Below are 20,232 nucleotides of genomic sequence, written 5' to 3' on the forward strand. Positions count from 1 at the left end.
TCTTTTCATTTGCAACGATTGGACAATGCATGTGGCATCGGACGGGCGTCCATTCTGTGTAATTTGCATGGTCGCTAACAATGTAACGTCCCATGGGCTGAGCTAACAAAGGGAGGAGGGGGTGGGTAGAGCAGAGAGGGGCAGGGTGGGCTTGAAGGAGGATGGGAGGGGGTGGGGGTGTTGGTGGCCTCCACAAAGCCGGCCTATCCCAGTTTAAAATGGATTTAATGGCCCACGGTACAGCACAGTTGCAATTACAGTCCCTGCATCTCTCTCTCTCTACCCCCCTCTCGCTCTCGCTCTCTTGGCACGGGGTGTGACGTCGTCTCGCTGGCCCCGCCCCCATCTTCGGGCTGGTTGCCAGAGAGAATCTTGAGGGGGTCTGCCGTGTGCTCGCGCTGCCTCCCCATACAGAAGGATATGTTGCTTCTTTGAAAAATAAAAACATACATTTAATCAATATCAGATAATAGAAAAGAAAATAGCATCGGGGGAATTGTAAAAGCGTGAGGCGGCCGACATTCATGGTCAAAATCTTGACGGGAAGGTAAGAAGGCGTTTTCTAATTTACCAATCAGCAACTGGACTATTCATGTTTTTTTTTCTTTTAGAGTATTTGTGCTGGCTGCGTTGTTTATCTTGTTTCCATGTTACTAATTGAGTGAGACGAAAGAAGCGAAGAAGCGATTCTGTTCCCTGCGGTGAAATCATACATGAGACGCGCTGCTGGACGCTCTATTGATAGGTGTTAAGATTAATTATCGATGCAAATTCATACGACAAACCATAACGCACACTTCGGGATACAAATTATAGTCGTACATTAGAAACGTCTTTCCTGATCCGTATCAACCTGAGGGGAAATACCCAGTTTGTATTGAGTTGTCATGTTGATCTATTATATGTGCACTAGGCTAGTAACAGGCTCCATCGGAGGGCACTGGGCTCCCTCGCAGCCTTCTCTGTACCAAGTGGACATGGCCACAGCGCTAGCAAGCCGGAGAGCCACACAATCCTGCTGAGAGTGCCCCTCTGTTCCCCCGTGAATTCGCTGTTATTATTCCTACTTCCTAGTCATGTTGTGTAATTCAGAGTGCACTAGGCCAGTGTGCCTCTGACCGCACATTGTTCCGTTCCACTCGGGGCGTGCGTGTGTGTGTGTGCGCCCTTGTGTGTTTATGTGTAGGATCTGCGTGCGCACGTGCTGCTGGGTGCGCTTGTTGTAGGCGGGCGGGGTGGGGAGAGGATGGCTCGGGTGGGCGGGATGCGGACTGACTGGGCATGGTGGGGAACAATCGCTGGCGCGTGCCATGAATTGGCGCATGCCAGCGCTCCCCCCCAACCCCCCTCCCCGTTTACACACACACACACACACACACACACACACACACACACACACACACACACACACACACACACACACACACACACACACACACACACACACACACACACACACACACACACACAGGAATTCCAGTGTGCTGACTCGGTTTTGGCAAAACATTTACATATAAATATAAGACGAAACAGGCTTTCTCGTTGTTTAGTTAAATAATGAGAAGGCTGTTTAATTCCTTAACATCCGGTAATATATGCTTAAAAATGGCCTTTGGATTTAATAGTGTCAGTAGTCACAGTATAATATGCTTTTTGTTCTACTAATATACAATACTTTTTGACTTCATACAACTTAAGTATATCTTCCACTGTGGTAAATGCCAGTTGGTTCTTCTTATGTATTATAATTAAGCTTGCTTGCAACAAACTATTGCTGTTGCAATCACCATATCGTCATTGCATAGAATCCAAATTGTACTGCTGACCCTGTTCCATGATGTCCCGTTAAATGTATTGTTATGGTTGTGAAATGGGTGTCTCTTGGTACCGTAGTCAGTATCCCTCATGTGGGGACTCTTTGGGTCAATCCTGTATGCCGAACACAAGGCATCTGCTCTTTTTTATTTAGATGGCTATTGTGATCGTAAAAAGTAGTGGGAACAGTTGGGCATTTTTAAAGTTTTTACTTACTTGGATTAAAACTGGTTGATTTAATCTATTGATCCACCTTTCTATCCCTATCACTTTCTATCTAACGCCACATTTAGTCCAATTCCAAAGTTTTACAATCTTTTCCGTTTGTCGTTTAATGTTATAGTACATAACATGGTGCTGAGGTTTCTATTGGCCAGCTATTTCGGGTAAATACATGAAAAAAGTTATTATGTACACTATGTACAGTATGTATTATGATTAAATATATTTATTTAAGATCACAGTAGGCCCTGTTTTCCTTCAAATGATTTATCATGGATAAGGGCAAAACAACTTAATATTTTCATGTTGTCAATGTTATGTTGGCTCCAACGTTTTGGAAAAGCCCCCTGTGGGTTCACCATCGCACCTTCCCTGTGTGTTTCTTGGCTTGCTTCTGCCTCAGATGTTTTCCTCCTTTTTAAGTATAAATGCACAAAATCGTACCCCGCAGAGGCAGCGAGAGAGGGGATTAAAGGACCTTTGATGCACCTGCAACTATAAGAAGTAGGTATGAACATGTGGAACCATTGTCTCGCTGTCACCGGGCAAACACCCAGATGACGTGCGTCTTCATCTGAAGCATGTGGCAAACGAAAGAGTATTCAGTATCAGAGACTCTGATAGTGAAAGGGCTAGGGATTCTGTTACCTCTGTTGCAAGAGGGAACTGTAGACACAGCTTGCTGTGGTGCTCAGCCAAGTTGCCCAAGGCACTGCCATTCTGATGGTTCAATCTGTAGTGAATAGACCCCAGCGATAGTTGTGATGCATCTTTACAGAGGACTGAGCCACATCATTTTTAATGACTGTTGTTTTTTGTGGTGGGCTAGCGATCCCTGGCAGGTATAGTCTAGTGTTTGTGTGTTGAGAGTGCAGCCACTGGATTTAAGGAGTCCCTTCAGTGATCTCGTCGTGCGCTCCCTTTTTCCCCTCCTCTATGTTACGTTATCTGTGACTCACACACACACTCACACCCATGGCCCATAGGAAAAAACTATTTCCAAATGCGCAGCTTGAAGTCAGATTAAAAAATAAACCATAATGTTTTGAATCGTCTGTTGTGGCATTTAAGCGCCGGCTAAGGTAACGGGAAAGGAAATGCTATCATTGCTGTGTCCGCTCCAGGCTGCAGACTGCAGAGTAAAGAAGAGACAAGAAAAAGGTTTTATTTTAAACTGATTCCAAAAGACGATCCATGTCCATGTTAGTTGAAGTGTGTTCTTCGGCAAACCAAAAAGGTGAATCATATGGTGTTTACTTAGAGGCTATGAGAGTAGATGTTCGCAGTTTGGGCGATGACCCAACAGACTGTGGTAGTTGGTTTGCCTTTACTTTTGGTTTCAGAACATCGGCGGTAACGAATTACAGTTGTTTTTAAGCATGACTTACGCATATCGTGTGACAGTGCATCCATAGATCACATCCGGAAACCCAGACTCATATCTACAGCCGCGGATCAGTGAAATATCGGTCAGCAGGCCAAGCGCTGTAATGCCATCATGCTGATGCTGAATGAAGAAGCCTTGATGAAGCATAACCTGTGTCTGAGTTCTGACTTATGCCCACTCAGTTATTACGAATCCTAGTAGTCATTAGCCAAACTATGTTAGCCAACGCTTATACTTATTAATAGGCTACTATTTTGATTATGATTCTTGTTGTACATTGAGTGTAGCATCGATTTTGAGGATTTCTTGAATAAAAATAGTATTGTGCTCATAGTCTCACAAATCGGACTTTAGATGAAGAATCATAACTCTGACAGCAGACTACCTCAAATCTGTGTGAAAGTGCCATTTCACAGTCTTCCGCTCTATATTTGTCTTGACCAATCATGTTGCTGCAAGCTAAGTTTCTCTTCGGCTTCTCCCCACCCGAATAGGACTGCTGGAGCCGAGATTATTTTGGTCCTGACTTTGTCTCATGACTTTTTTTTATCTCTGTCTCATCTCTTGTTTATGTCTGGGATCACCAATTGGTTATCTCTTGGATATGTCTGGGATCCTCTCTTGGTTATCTATTGGTTATGTCTGGGATCCTGCCTTGGTTATCTCTTGGTTATATCTGGGATCATCTCTTGGTTATCTCTCGGTTAATACTGGGATCACTACTTGGTTATCTCTTGGTTATGTCTGGGATCACTACTTGGTTATCTCTTGGTTATGTCTTGGATCACCACTTGGTTATCTCTTGGTTATGTCTGGGTTCAACCTTTTGTTATCTGTTGGTTATGTCTGGGATCATCCCTTTGTTATCTGGTTATGTCTGGGATCATATCTTGGTTATCTGTTGGTTATGTCTGGGATCATCCCTTTGTTATCTGGTTATGTCTGGGATCATATCTTGGTTATCTGTTGGTAATGTCTGAGATCATCCCTTGGTTATCTGTTGGTTATGTCTGGGATCATTACTTGGTTATCTCTTGGTTATGTCTGGGACATCCCTTGGTTATCTGTTGGTTATGTCTGGGACATCCCTTGGTTATCTGTTGGTTATGTCTGGGATCATTACTTGGTTATCTCTTGGTTATGTCTGGGATCATCCCTTGGTTATCTGTTGGTTATGTCTGGGATCATCCCTTTGTTATCTGTTGGTTGTGTCTGGGATCATCACTTGGTTATCTCTTGGGCATGGGGCAATGGGCACTGCTCCGAGCAGAGGGCCAGTGAGTAAAAGACAGGGATGAATATCCACTCAATTATTTCTTGGCAAACAGGACATCCTGTGGTGTTTGACACGAGGAAAAAAAAAAGCAGTGAAAACTGCTTACGCCGTGGTCCCACAGGTTGCATTATCAAGTACAGAGAAGCTCACAGATGCAGTAACACTGAATTTTTATAGGCACACAATTATTTACAGCCTTTTACATTCAAATCAGAATTAGAGGCACGTTGTAACTATCTACTAACACAACAAAAAGTCAAATACCTGAAATATTCTGCGCCCTATATGCTTATGAGGTTGGGTTTATCAAGCTTTACTAGAGTCAGAAGATACTGAGCATGAAAATATTTGCAAGTCGGCAAACTGTGACCAATTTATACCAGCAGGGCTGTATGTTGGACCAATGTATACCAGCAGGGCTGTATGTTGGACCAATGTATACCAGCAGGGCTGTATGTTGGGACACCGGATCCCGGCGGGACTGTGTGTTGGTAAACTGGGAAAGTAGCCTGGTCAACCAATGACCTTTGCCTGCAGTAATCTGCCCTGGGTTTTCCTGGGATTGCTTCATGTAGTAGAAAGAGGTTAATCGCCATGCTTGGGGCAGATTTGTGGCCATGGCTGGATTAAACTAGGCTCGAACTGTTGGCCACTCTGCTAATCTGTAGCTCTGCCAAAATAACTGGAGGAACGGCTCACTGGTTGACCAGTGGTTTGCTGGCTGATTTATTGGACGGTTGTCGTCGACCGACCCGTATTTTTCAACTTTGCGTTTATGGCCCGAGAGATATGTGCAAGTTTATAGTGTCATGGCTTAGTGAAGAACCTCGCTGTTGATTCAAGCGTTTACAACAGAATGTTCCCCACACCCCAGTGTGTGTGTGAGTGAATGATTAACTTGGGGACGACCACACTGAGCTCACATTCACTGCAGCAAGCTCTCCTTCGCACAGTGTGGCTGATTTCCCTGACCTTGTTAAGACAAAGCTTTTGCTTGAGAACCCCATGTTGATTATTTTCTTATTTATAATCTGCAAAACGTACCTCCTGTGTAATTGAATACGCTGTATGTTGGCGAAAGTGTGACGCATCCTCATCGACCTAGACAACCACACAGCAGTACCTCTAGGAAATCGTTCTTTTTGTTTTACAGGTTTACTTAGACATGTGAAAGTAGGCATATAGATATTACACAATATTGATGTGTGAAATGTATAGAGCATAGTCGACTTGATGGGCTTATCCTATATACAATATTCATTGTTTATCTGCAGAGAAAAAGCAAAGAAATCTTTCTGTGGATGCTACCGTAGGATGTTGCTGATCGACAGACTACATATTTCCATCCATTCAAATAATGTAAATCATCACAACTCTAATCTTCAGGTAAAATAGAAGAATCACATTTGTTTCATTGACATTTGCCTTGAGGTTAACACACTTAAGCATAAATACAATTACATTTCACTTGATTTCTCTATCAAGTAGTATCAATTGTCAACCCTTTCACGCCATCTAGTCCTACCAAAAGGGACAAAGGACACAAAGCAGTCGGTAAAGGGGGAAACCTTGTTTAAAAAACAGTCCATCTATTGAGTCGACAATCAACCCCACTAGTTTGCAATCCAGCCAGCAACCAGCCAGCCAGCCAGCATGTCCATTAACTAATTGGCAGCTAAACTGTCACACACCGAAGCCTAAGATAATTGAACATGAGCCGAGTCACAGCTTAAAAAGATTTACATCCACAAAATAATTGCTTGCTATATCCTGCACAATGCTGCTCATGCCTGTCAAGCTATAGGGCGGTGTGTCTCTCTAGTGGACAGTTTGTCAGTGATGATCTTGGTCTGACAGCCAGGTAATGGCGACGTCCATCAGGTATACATGTGGAACGGTGTTTACATCTCATACATAGACGTATATGTACCTGCGTACAGAATGCTAGCGGTAAGCTTGGTGATGGAAACCGGATCCAAGAACGAGGTGAAGAAACAGGACCTACATGCGTGGAACAAGTTATCATATATTGGCTCTGTCGAGGGAGAGAGGAGACACATGATGCCAGACGATCTGAGATCTCGGCGCCTACCAAACATCTGGGGATTTGTTGGTTCTTAAACGGCCGCTAACAGACCTACGGCCATTACATTTGACATGAAATAACATTGTTTTTCTGGCATCTTTGAATACAGTGCTGTATATTAAACACCGGCGGCTAATGTTAACCAGCCCACTAGTATCAGTTTTCTTGTGAAAGGACACAAGCTGGAATACGTCTTTGACTGACAAGAGGTGAGGAGACAACTTCAATGCGATGTCTACTTGATGGGGGTCTCGCTGCAAATCCTCTTCAGGGGGAGTCATTATAGTCCCACGAGAGAAAGTCAACTTCTGCTGTAGTTTTGCACTGTGCAACCCGCATGAAGATTCTTTTTTTTCTTTGCTCTGAAACACCTCTGAAACACAGAGCCTTCCTGTTCTGCCTCCCATCGCTTTTCAGGCAGGCTACGGCTGCAGAAGATCATCCAGTGGATTATCATAGTGAAGACAAAATGTGTGAGAGCAGTCTCACATACAGTCTTGCATGTACGCATACACATACGCAAGCAACTGCGCACATGGTGTTTGAATGAGTGCTCTTGTGCGGACATCACATGATCACACACACACACACACATACACACACACACACACACACACACACACACACACACACACACACACACACACATACACATACACATACACACACACACAGGGCAGTGTGCGTATCTAAAATAAAGACGAGGTCAGTTGCTGTGGAGATGAATAGTGATGCCTTCTATCTGTCGTTGTATCTTTATTTTTCTGTTACTCTTTTAATTAATAGCCGTCAGCTGTATTATGATTTGCATATGTTTCAAAAATACTATACGTTAAATAGATTTGTCTTTTGTTTCGATCATTCTTTTTAGTCTTGTATATTCTTCCTTTTCTCAATTTTGTTTTATTTCATTTTCTCTTTATCACTCCCATTTTTGTTTGCTGTCTCTAGCTAACAATTATGTGCTGCTCTGTCTTTGGTTCTGTCTGTGGTCTGAGCAGAGCGAAAGTTTATTATGCTGCAAGTTTGGAGGTCTGATTTAGTTTTTTGATGATGCTGTGGTTTATGCGCACAGCACCTATCCTATAGAAAGTCAGAATTAATGTCCTGTGAGCCAGGGTGAACTCCCTGCCCTAAAGAGCTTCAGGATAAACTTCCTGTCCGAAAATAAACTTCATGTCCTAAAGACATATTCCTGTCCTAGAGAGCTCCAGTATTAACTTCCTGTCTCACATTTAGACACGATGAACGTCCTCTCCTACTTAGGGCTGGGATAAACGATTATTTTTTAAACGATTCATCTAGCGATTATTTTTTCGATGCATCGATTAATCTAACGATTCATTTTTTCAGTCCGATTCGATTTCGATTCGATTATCGATTATCTCCCCATTAATTGACTAATAGCAATTTATGCATGTTGATTGACATAAAATATGAATTCCTTAACATTTCAATACATGTTTATTGCCTTTAAATTCCAAAATAAAAGTTCAAAGTAATGCAATTCTACGGTGCTCGGTCATCTGCAGCTGCTACCAGGTGGCGCCTCTTCAGGTGTTGGTGAATTTCCGTGGTGCTAGAATGGAAAGTCATCTCCATTTTTCTCCAAGACGACATATCACGGAATCGTTTCCTTTTACATTCAATAATTCCCATACTTAGAGGAACGAGTGCGTGGCGCCTTGCACTTATGAAAGTCTGGGGAGCCACTCGCGTTGCTACTACGCTCCAGCGCCGCCCATCTTTTTTTTTTTTTTTATCGACGCGCATTTTTCGCGTCAACGTAATTTATGCGTCGACGTAATCGATTACGTCGACGCGTCGTCCCAGCCCTACTCCTACTACAAACTTCCTATCCTACAGGGGGAACTACATGTCCTACAGAGTCAGTATAAACTTCCTGTCCTTAAGAGAACCTCCTGTCCAACAATGCTGCAGGATTAACTTCCTGTCCTACTACAAACTTCCTATCCTACAGCACGTCAGGGGGAACTTCATGTCCTAGAGAGTCAGTATTAACTTCCTGTCCTTAAGAGAACTTCCTGTCCAACAAAGCTTCATGATTAACTTCCTGTCCTACAAAGAACTTCCTGTCCTACAGAGCATCAGAATTAACTTCCTGTCCTAAAGAGAACTTCATCTCCTACAGAGCGTCAGTTTTAACTTCCTGTCCTTAAGAGAACTTCCTGTCCATCAAAGCTTCAGGATTAACCTGCTGTCCTTCAGAGAACTTCCTGTCCTACAGAGCTTCAGGATTAACTTCCTGTTCTAAAGAGAGGACCTGTCCTACAGAGTGTCAGGATTAACTTCGTGTCCCAAAGAAAACTACCTGCCCTTAAGATACATTCCTGTTCAACAGAGCTTCAGGATTAACTTCCTGTCCTTAAAGGTCCCATGGCATGCCACAAGGTGTGGTGTGATTAGCCGGTACAAGCCGTTTTCGATATCTGCCCCTTATGACATCATGGGTGGGCGTGTCCACCTAGATGTGTGCTGGATAGATCAGTCTACCAGCCTACCCAGTGGACTGTAGCAAACGTTGCTCATCTATCCGTCACACATCTTGGTGGACACGCCCACCTGTGATGTCATAAGGGGCAGATTTCCGGCTTGTAGCGCCTAATCACACCACACCTGGTGGCATGCCATGGGACCTTTAAGAGAATATCCTCAGAGACAATCTGAGGGTGTTTCTTCAGTGTTTCCTGGTAGTCATTCATGCTGACAAAACTAATTTGCGTCTCTTTACGGTGAGAATGTATTCTTTGGGACATTTTTGTGCTAACAGCACAAAGTCTTTGGTATGACATTTTTATATTTTCATTTAAAGTACGACTCTTTGACTTTTTGACCGGCCCTGCTAATGAATCTACTCTGTTAAGGTCAGATTGAGAATGAGAATAAACTAAGTATAAACAGGTAGCATAACAGAGATGTAATAGCAGTAGTCAATTTGTGGCTTCCGATAATTGTACGGGTAACAACTCACAGGCTAATCCCACTTTCAAGAGAGTGGTGTCGGGCGGGGTCCACTGTGGACACGTGCCAAGAGTTAACCTCCCCTGCTACCATTTAATTTCATGTCTGATTTGCTTCCTTTTACATCATTCCTTTTGATATATAGCCTTCTTTCAATGTCCCACATTTCATCCATTTTCTGTTCTTCACACTCTTTACCCCCACCCCCCTCCCTCTCTGCCTCCCTCTGTGATCAGCGAAGGTCAGTGCCTATTGATTATAGCCTGGGTCGCGTATGAGGCTTTTTATAACCTGAGACACAGACAAATCTGTCTCCCTTCCCAGCCATCAGTCTAACTGCCTGGCTGTGTCTGTAATCCGTCTTAACTGGAGATCAATGGGTGATTTAGTCCAAAAGTTTCCCAACTTCTCCATGCAGAGGCCCGGGAAGATGACCAAACCTAGAGCTCAAATTGAATGGGGCCCTGTTACGTATCACCACACACGCTTATTCAATATAAATTATCCAATGTCATTATTTACAATTTTGGCCACCCTGTTTATCATCTTTGTCTATCAAGGCGTATTCAGCGACCTGTCTGTCAAACTGTCTGTTTGGCTGTCTTCCTTTATGCCGTCTCTCTCTCTCTCTCTCGGCCTATCAGCAAGCCCCTCTGTCCGCGTGTCAGTTCTTCTTGTCTGTATTCAATATGTAGTCGAATGGTTCTCAGGGGCCAAATCATGCATTTTGTTTTGATGCTTCTAGCGGGTACTACATGAGGGCTGTGTGTGTAGGTGTGGTTGTGTGTGTAGGTGTGGTTGTGTGTACGTGTTACTGTTGTGATACCCCTCCTCCCTCACCGCTATTTTTTTTTATTTCAGCAATCAATATTCTGCAGTGCTCCATAGCCTTCAGTGATTATCTGCAGTGTGTGTGTGTGTGTGTGTGTGTGTGTGTGTGTGTGTGTGTGTGTGTGTGTGTGTGTGTGTGTGTGTGTGTGTGTGTGTGTGTGTGTGTGTGTGTGTGTGTGTGTGTGCGTGTGAGAGATCACCCTTGTCCCTGCTCTGCCTCACCCCTTATCAATAGACCTCACCTCATGTTTCCCTGTTTGTTTTTACTCTGCGTTCTGTTGAGGTAGGAAGATGTCTGGACGCTGGGCTCATGCCTCCATACGGTGCCCCTGCTGTATTCCTGGGTGGCTGGGAGGGCGTTCTTGGTGGTGACCATGTTGTAGATTATGTTAGGGATCGTGAGTAATGTGCCGCTGCTGCGTCTCCTCTCCTGTCTCCCTCGCTCACACTCAGCCAATGGGGATCCCTGGGATGTGTGTCACACAAATCAATCAACTTTCTGTGGCCAGACTCTCTTAATTTGTCTCCACGGGAACCAATAAACACGGGAGGCTTATGAGGGGGGACAGAGACGATTATATGTATAAATATGGATAATGTGCGGATTACACGGTAATCTGTTCTATGATAGCATGACATTTTTGGACATACTTTCCTCATAACGGACACCCTCCTATTTGGCGTAGCTCTATAATTTCCGTCCTAACATGTCAGCTATTGCATTAAATTAAAAGCCAGTTCTATTCAGTGCATCTAAAAATGGCCCTTTAAAGGATAATGGTGGCCAGGGACGCATCCATCGCTGGAACAGATGGAGAGACTGGAGGCAAGATGAAGCGTACAGTAGATGTGGTCTGAAAGGAGACAGCAGACGCAGGGGTGAAGGAAGTGGCTGAGGGGGCTGGGGAAGATGCAATAAGAGAGTGTGGAGGAGGAGACGATGAGAGGGACGGAGCAGTGCACACAGAAACTCTCTTCTTCCGCCTGTCCGGTTTCTAACTAGATTACAACGGCAACGCCACATGTTCAGATCCGGCCTCGCTGCTCTGGGAAGTCACACCCACCCTGTAATGTAATGTAGTCTCTAATGTATGTCTACAACAACCTATAGAAGCACATTTAATGTAACCTAATGGAGCCTAATGAATGTCTACAACAACCTATAGAAACACATTTAATGTGGTCTAATGTATTTCTAAAACAACCGATAGAAACACATTTAATGTGGTCTAATTATTGTATGTCTAAAACAAACTATAGAAACACATTTAATGTAACGTAATGCATTCTAATGTATGTCTAACAACTTAGACAACTTAGAAACAAATTAATGTAGTCTAATGTATGTCTACTACAACACATGTAATGTAATACATGTAACCTATAGAAACACATGCACGGGTCATGTAATATAGTCTTATGTAAGTCACCAATAGAAACACAAGTACTGGTATGTTACTTGTATAAACGCATGCAATATAATGCAATGTAGTCTAATGAATTTAAACGATAGAAACAACCGCTATATATTTCAATGTTGTCTAATGTGTGCGTAAACTATAGAAACACATGCACATGTATTGCATTGTAATTAATGTGTAGAATCTATAGAAGCACACGTCAATTATTGTCTGTAACCTATAGGAACAAAACGCAATATAATACAATGTAGTCTCATCATGTATGTCTACCTCCACCTACAGAAACACAGCCACAGGCATATCCTCCCTCCGAACTATCCATTTCCATAGGAGCGTCTCGTCAACGTGATTTGCATGTCGCATGAAGAGCACATGGGCGCACGTTAGGTTTACACAGCGCTTTCCTCCGACACGGAGGGGGGGGGGGAGAAACATGCACACCCTGCAGATCAGCGGATACCTGACCGTGTGGGCCCAACCAGTTAGACCAGGTCCGAGCCCGCCCCACTGGCCCAGCCCCGGGGCCTCCACACCTACTGGTAAATGATGAATACGAGGGCGGGGGACGGGCGCTTAAACTCCACCGTGTCCCGCTTCCCCGGAGGGAGGCCGAAGGAAAACCTAAAACACGGAAAAGGGATCGAGCACAAGCCGAGGGACGACGTAGTGAATGCGCTCCGACTCCTTCTTGGGAGTTAGGCGCTGCTGAGGGGGCTCCTGTTGTACAGGCGGACGGGGGCGGCCTTCCTACTGAGACGGTGAGCAACACAGGCCCCCTCCTAGTACCCCCTGGCCTTCCTACTGAGACGGTGAGCAACACAGGCCCCCCCCTAGTACCCCCTGGCCTACCTGACTGGCTAGGGGAGGAGTAGAGGAGTAGAGGGCCGGGCTAGGGGAGGAGTAGAGGAGTAGAGGGCCGGGCTAGGGGAGGAGTAGAGGAGTAGAGTAGTAGAGGAGTAGAGGAGTAGAGGGCCGGGCTAGGGGAGGAGGAGAGGAGAGGAGAGGGGGGCGGACTGTAAGAGGGGAGAATCAAATAATAAAAGGGTGAGAGTGAAAATAAAAAGAGAGGGTATGATGATGGAGGAACGATGGATGAAACATTGACAGGGGAGGCCGGCTGTAGCCGTATTCGAGCTGCTTTTGCGCGGATGCTTTTCCGTTTAATGAAGAATGCGATGCTCCAGAGCACTTTGATCTAATGGCCACCCTAGGATCAGAGGAGCACTTTGAGCCTCTAGCCAGAGCAAAACACTTCCCTTTAAGTAGCCACTGAAGAACGTGCACAGCTCGGTCCCAAACCAAAATCCCAGAGCAATTCAACGCAGCGTTCATAAAGTTTTGCGGAGACGAGTTGCTGCTGTGCCTTCTTTGAAATATTTACAACATAATTAAGTGTTTCATTTGGGTTACTACACATTTGTTTTTTTCACTCCAGTGACGGCACAATTTGTGTTTAATTTTAGTTACTCAACAATTGAGTATGAATTTACAATAACTGTGGTTTCAAACCTCATGTATTATATTTATTTAAGTGGGAGACTACTGTGTGAATGGATATAAGCTCAATGAGTCCCAAAAAGAGATAGATTTAAACTACCCACACCAGCCAGGTAGCTTTACATACCAAACTATTATCTGAGTTTGGAGTATATTTAATAAAAACATATTCTATAGAATAACTTATATAGATGGGTTGGACCAGTGATGTGGAGTCCTTCTATTTGTTATAACCAGTGATGTGGAGTCCTTCTATAGGTTATAACCAGTGATGTGGAGTCCTTCTATAGGTTATAACCAGTGATGTGGAGTCCTTCTATAGGTTATAACCAGTGATGTGGAGTCCTTCTATAGATAGGTTATAACCAGTGATGTGGAAGGTTATAACCAGTGATCTGGAGTCCTTCTATATGTTATAACCAGTGATGTGGACTCCTTCTATAGATGGGTTAGACCAGTGATGCAGAGTCATTCTATGGATAGGTGATGATGAAGTTGAAGCTGATCCAGCCCTTCGGTCTGAGCTCTTCTGGGCGTCCTTTCAAACATGTTCATGAGAGCAGCTGTAGCTCTAGTTGATAATTCTCTGCGTGTCTTCAATGCAATCCTTTCTTTCCCCCTTTTCAGTGAGCTGCCCCAACCCTTGACAAAGAGCTGCATGCTAACAGCTCTTAAGTTTTTGAGATTGTATGAAAATTGAAAAGGCAAAAATGTGCTTGACAGTGGAGGATGAGTGTGAAATTAAGAGGATAGTAAAGCAAGACACTATTCGATTCTGGGACTTTGGTTCTGTTTTGCTTAATTCTTTCTACACTACTGTATGTTCTTCAGTTCACTAGCATATCTTTATGTTAACTGAAAGGCCACTTACACGAGACCATTTCTACTCAAGGGTCTACGACAGTATTGCGTTATTTACCTTCAGATGGAGAAGTTAATTTATATTTCCCGTGTGTGAAGCGGCTTAATGGTTCTGCATGGGTTGATTAAACTCTACATCACAGTGTTTAATTCACCATGACGAGGCCGTCTATTCTAATATTTTTTATCTTGATCCTTAAGGACCTTTTTACACTTTCTACCAAACCTGCTTTCATACAGTGTGTTGATTTAATCATAATCCAACTGAAAGCATTAATAACGTACATTCAAGCCCACACATGTACACACACATCCACACAATCACACGCATATAGATTCATGCGCATGTATGCAGTGCATACATCGTTTGTATGCAGTATTCTGTCACAAGGGTCTCTGAATGCTTATGGCTATTCTCCTCACGTAGACCTTGCAGATATACCTCATCTGCAAATTCTTATTCTCGTCTGATTTGTTCTGCACAAGACTCCGTACGTGTAGTGTGTGTCCGTAGGAGATTGATGTTTTTGTGGTGCAGGCTAATGGTAGCTATAGTACTCTGGACATTATTACTCAAAGTGCCAGACTCTTTGGATGCTAGAGAGCCTTCTTTGTGCATTCTGGATCTCTCTTTTGTGTGTCTTTATTCAGATGGTTGACTTTTTAGATTTTCAGGTTGTTTTCGGTTGTTTTCTTCTTCTTCAGTGAAACAGCTTGTTTTATGTTTAACAAAAAAACACCTGTTCCATGATCCCATAGTCTGTCTTAAAGTAGTTAATAAACACACGTCCTATCTTCCCACTTCCAGCCGCAGCAGAGTGTCTCTTTGTCCAATATTAAGCAGAGGAAAATTCAGAGAGTCAAAGGGTGATAGTTTGATTCTAAGATAATTTAGTTTGTGAGCGAAGAAAGGGTGCAATCTGGTTTGTCAAGGTGTGTGTGTGTGTGTGTGTGTGTATTCCCCGTAATGTGTGTGTGTGTGTGTGTGTGTGTGTGTGTGTTCCCCGTAATGTGTGTGTGTGTGTGTGTATATTCCCTGAAACGCTGTGTGTGTGTGTGTGTGTGTGTGTATGTGTGCACTAGTGTGCGCGTGTGTGTTTTCCTCGTAATGCGGTATGTGTGTGTGTGTGTGTGTGTGTGTGTGTGTGTATGTGTGTGTGTGTGTGCGTATATTCCCTGAAACGCTGTGTGTGTGTGTATGTGTGCACTAGTGTGTGTGTGTGGCTGCTTGGAGCATAGCCTCCAGCGATGCTCGTCGCTGGGTAGCGTGCCATGTTCGATTTGTACCTGTTCCAAATCACACAACCACACTGATGAACTCTACACTGTACCTAGCAACACCTGTTGGCTGTTCAATATTATATGTCACAAGCTGGCAAACAAACACACTTGGCATTAGGGTGTCTCACTTTTTCTGCTGCAATTCAAATCTCTCTCTCTCTCTCTCTCTCTCTCTCTCTCTCTCTCTCTCTCTCTCTCTCTCTCTCTCTCTCTCTCTCTCTCTCTCTCTCTCTCTCTCTCTCTCTCTCTCTCTCTCTCTCTCTCTCTCTCTGTCCTCCAGGATGACAGCTTGCTAAGCAGTGAGGAGGAGGACGAGATGAGTGAGTCCACGTGGCTTGCGGCCGACCCGGGGCCAGCAGACAGGATGAGCCACAGTCCCCACCGCGCACACAGCAAAGACGAGGACGGTAGGAGGCAAACACAGACACCGCCCCGTCCTTCTGAGCCAAAGGCTGGGGCTCATTGTTTGACTTGTATCTTCTGATGGGTTCTCCTCCAATAATTACTTTTTGGGAAAAGCATTCATTTCGATGGTGGACGAATGAATGTTTGGTTGAATTTCTGTCTCGATTTGGACCTTCCATACATTCCTCACCACTCACACACTCACTCACTCAGATTGATTCCTGCTGTAAGAAGGACCAACAACAGCATCTTTGAAGAAAGTCTTACTGTACTGAGTGGTCCGTATCCAGGCCTGTTGTGGGTGTTGTTCCTCACTCTCGTTCTGTGTGTGTGTGTCAACCGCGCCCGCGCGCGCGCGGGACATTAAAGAACCAGGCAAGAGATGTTCCAGCAGTTCTCTTTAACTCATCCATCTCTCGCTCAACGTCTCGCTCACTCTCTCCCTCCCTCTCTGTTCTTTAATGTCTCTCACTCCATGCTGCTTTTAATTTGTTTCCTTTTACCATCAGGTATAGAAGCTGGAGAGGGGGAAGTGTAGGGGCTGACGGTGTGGAAGTAAAGTACAGGGAGAGCAGACTGGTTAGAGAGAGAGAGAGAGAGAGAGGGTGAGGGGGGAGGGGGGAGGGCTGGTGAACCAAACTGGCATGAGATGACAGTGTGTGTGTGTGTGTGTGTGTGTGTGTGTGTGTGTGTGTGTGTGTGTGTGTGTGTGTGTGTGTGTGTGTGTGTGTGTGTGTGTGTGTGTGTGTGTGTGTGTGTGTGTGTGTGTCAGACACCATATCCGCTACAACATACGCTCAGCTGGTAGGCAGCTGGGTACCACACAGTTTATCCACTACTACATACCACTGAGTATTTATTAGAGGTATATATAAAACATGGTACATGTTGACCACTATCACTACTTGGCTTCGTTGCATACTCTATTCTGATTTGACAATTATGGTGTTCTACGATCTGTTATTGATGAATTGCAGAGCCCTGCTGTTGCTATGGAACGATTCTAAAACTCAATCTAATCATTTTTAAATAAATAAAATAATTGTAATTTATATATTTTGTGCAAATTATGGATTTCTAGTTGCCTAAGTAGTCGTGCAGTAAGCGGGGAAATGTCCAGCGAGCCTGCGGTTATTGCAAATGAACCCTTTCAGGATGATGCAGGAACATATCACTGACACTGATAATTTAATAGTTATAACGGTAAATGTAGTCATGGTCTAAAAACATGGCTGTTATGGTTAGATAACAGGGTCAATGTAATCGAAAAACCAACAAACATACATTAATGTGGTTCATATATATCGTAGTGCATTCTGGCCGTTTGTGGTTCTGTAGTTGTACATTCAGGTCATGCTGTCTGTGGTTCTAGACCAGTACATTCAGGTCATGCTGTCTGTGGTTCTAGAGTGCTACGTTCAGGTCATGCTTTCTGTGGATCCAGACCAGTACATTCAAGCCTGTGGTTCTGGAGTGGTTCATTCAGGTCATGCTGTCTGTGGTTCTGGACTGGTTCATTCAAGACATGCTGTCTGTGGTTCTGAAGTGGTTCATTCAGGTCATGCTGTCTGTGGTTCTGGAGTGGTTCATTCAGGTCATGCTGTGTGTGGTTCTGGAGAGGTTCATTCAGGTCATGCTGTCTGTGGTTCTAGAGTGCTACGTTCAGGTCATGTTGTCTGGGGTTCCAGAACAACAGCATTGATCCGGGAAGCCAGGCAGTTGGCAGGGCGGTATCAATACTGTCTGAGCGGAAAAACCCAGGAGATTACCACCATCCCTCTTCTAGACTGTTATTATCATACCTTCCATGCATAAGCAGCTGTTGTCAGCTACGGAACCAGCGCCCTGTAGTCTCACGAATCAGACTTTTTTTTTGTCCTTGGGGGGGGGGGGGGGGGGGGGGGGGGGGGGGATTTGGAAACTACCTGACTCAGGTGTGAAACGCCGGTCTGAACCGTCAACGGGTCCATGTCGGCGATGAGCAGGGCAGTGTGTAGGTCAGTGCTGTCCGCTAGATTGACAGATAGGGTAACTAACGTAAAGGGCTAGCTAGCATAGAGCTGCCACTGTTAATATATCTATCTCAGCCCCGCACAACCTTGAACAGAGCCCTGGCTGTTCGGCTGGCCGTGTGAGCGTGTGTGTGCGCGCACTTATTAGTGAAGTATTTATTGATTTTTGGATGCCGAAATGTGTTATGTAAAAACACCCTTTCTACTTTAGGAAACAATGAGATGATCCCATTCATGGGAAAACAAGGATCAATGCCAGGGTAAAATAATAAGTATTATCCTAGTCATTTAAAAGCATCTATTCCGCTTATCCAAAGCGTCCCCCTAATCTGTTATCTTATACAGAATGTTATACGTCTAGGAAGTCGACCGGCTGCATGAAATGGCCTCGTGCATTTACAGTACGACAGTAGATGCGTTCAAGATGGGTCGCTAGTGTTCTAGAGAGTACTGCTACAGTACCACAGCAGAGCAGTGATACACGGAATGATTCACACATATGTACGCATGCGTACACACAACATACATAGCCACATTCACAGTCACACTCTCTCACACACACGCATACACATACACACAGAGGAGCCTTTAGGTCTGTGGACCGCATGGTGTCATGTGTTGAGAAAGTAGGACACAGGGAAATAAACATTCACTTTCCTCCTTTTCTCATCCTATGCCGCCTCTCCTCTTCTGCTGTCCTGTCCTCTCCCCTCCCCCCTGGAGGAATGGGAGCGATGTGTTTCAGGGTAAACGGGGTGGACAGATGGAGGAGGGGATAAGGGCGGATGGAGATAACCAGTGGAATACCCGGGGTTAAAGAGGAAGGCTCTTTTAGGGGTGGGGTCAGTGAACTAGGGTAGCTGAATCTAGGCCAAGAGATTAACATGTGACTTATTTTACGCTTAATACACAAGTTATTCCTGGTTTGAAATTGCCTGTACGTTTCTGTGAGTGGGGGATGACGGGAGTGTGATGGAATGAAATGAAGACGTGGCGAGTACACGTACAATGAAATACAATTGGAATGGATTGTATTTTTAATACGTTGGTGGTGGGTTAGACCAAGGCCAATTGCCTTCTAGCTGTTGGGATGGCACTCAGAAGACGGTGACGGCCATTGTTGTTGTCATGTTGGGGGTTGGAGGGGTTAAACACCATCTGAAAATATCTGAATAGTACTATACTTAATTAACACTGCTGATTAACAACGACATGACAAAAGATGAGGCTATCATTGTCCGTTTAGTTGATGAATTTGCATAGATTTGTCGGGTGGGGGTGTAGGTTTAGATTTTATCTTGGTCTTTTACCTTTGTCCTGGTCGGGATAGCTGGAAAAGTAAAAAGTGTACGTATTTCTCTCTGCGCCAGTAATGTCTGATAAAGTATATCTTATCATAGTAGGCTGGACCTGTTTTTCTCACAGCTGGAAGACCTTTGCAGTCATAAGACCAATATTTTCTGACTTGTGATCGGCTTGTGATTCCCCAGCGACGATTGATAAAGATGTGTTTGAACGTGTCAGCAGCGCAGCAGAGTGCATGGGCCGAGATCTAAGTCGGTCGTGTCAGTTGACATGCAGGCCATGCAGGGTCTGGTCTAATGCGATGGGCCCCTGTGCCGAATCAGCGTATTGCTGCATGAAGAGGCGGAGCGGCTAATGCACGCTCTCTGCTCTCTGCTAGCACACCTGGCAGCGGAACAAGGGATCTCACAGCGGGATAACCAGACTTGAAGATCAATGCGTCTCATGGGGTTTTCAGGGATGACACTTTTCCGCATCGGAATTTCGGCCTCCGATCCATTCCCATTCACGTGCAGCCACTGAGTACAGAGAGATCATTCGGGTTTTTCTTTGTGAGGACATTTGTTTCAATGAATGAGAATCCAGTAACGAGAATCAAGTAAATTTATGATGGATATGTGTGCCTTTGTAACATAATAATACATGGACTGCGGGGGTTATAAATGCAGTAGTATTATATGATGATGATGAATAGTATTGGTTATAAAAGATTGAACAAGGTAGATGCTTCCCAAGTTGGTGCTACTGTAAACACTAATTGGGCTTCCCAGCACTTGCTTACCCAGTCTGAACCACTTCAAGAGAGTTACACGTAACGATATAAAAAATGGTCCCATGGTATCGACGTTATC

General features: G+C 44.4%; 1 protein-coding gene across 1 annotated transcript in view; it reads left to right on the forward strand.

Moving 5' to 3' along the window:
• The window catches only part of LOC130386340 (nucleolar protein 4-like), a 67,212-nt gene that overhangs the window by 21,242 nt on the left and 25,738 nt on the right, over positions 1-20,232 (forward strand). Inside the window, exon 5 of the mRNA XM_056595202.1 lies at positions 15,940-16,066. Coding sequence (XP_056451177.1) covers positions 15,940-16,066 — 127 coding nt within the window. The remainder of the gene's footprint in view (positions 1-15,939; positions 16,067-20,232) is intronic.

Source organism: Gadus chalcogrammus, chromosome 7, assembly GCF_026213295.1.
Source record: "Gadus chalcogrammus isolate NIFS_2021 chromosome 7, NIFS_Gcha_1.0, whole genome shotgun sequence".
Classification (NCBI taxonomy): Eukaryota; Metazoa; Chordata; class Actinopteri; order Gadiformes; family Gadidae; genus Gadus; species Gadus chalcogrammus.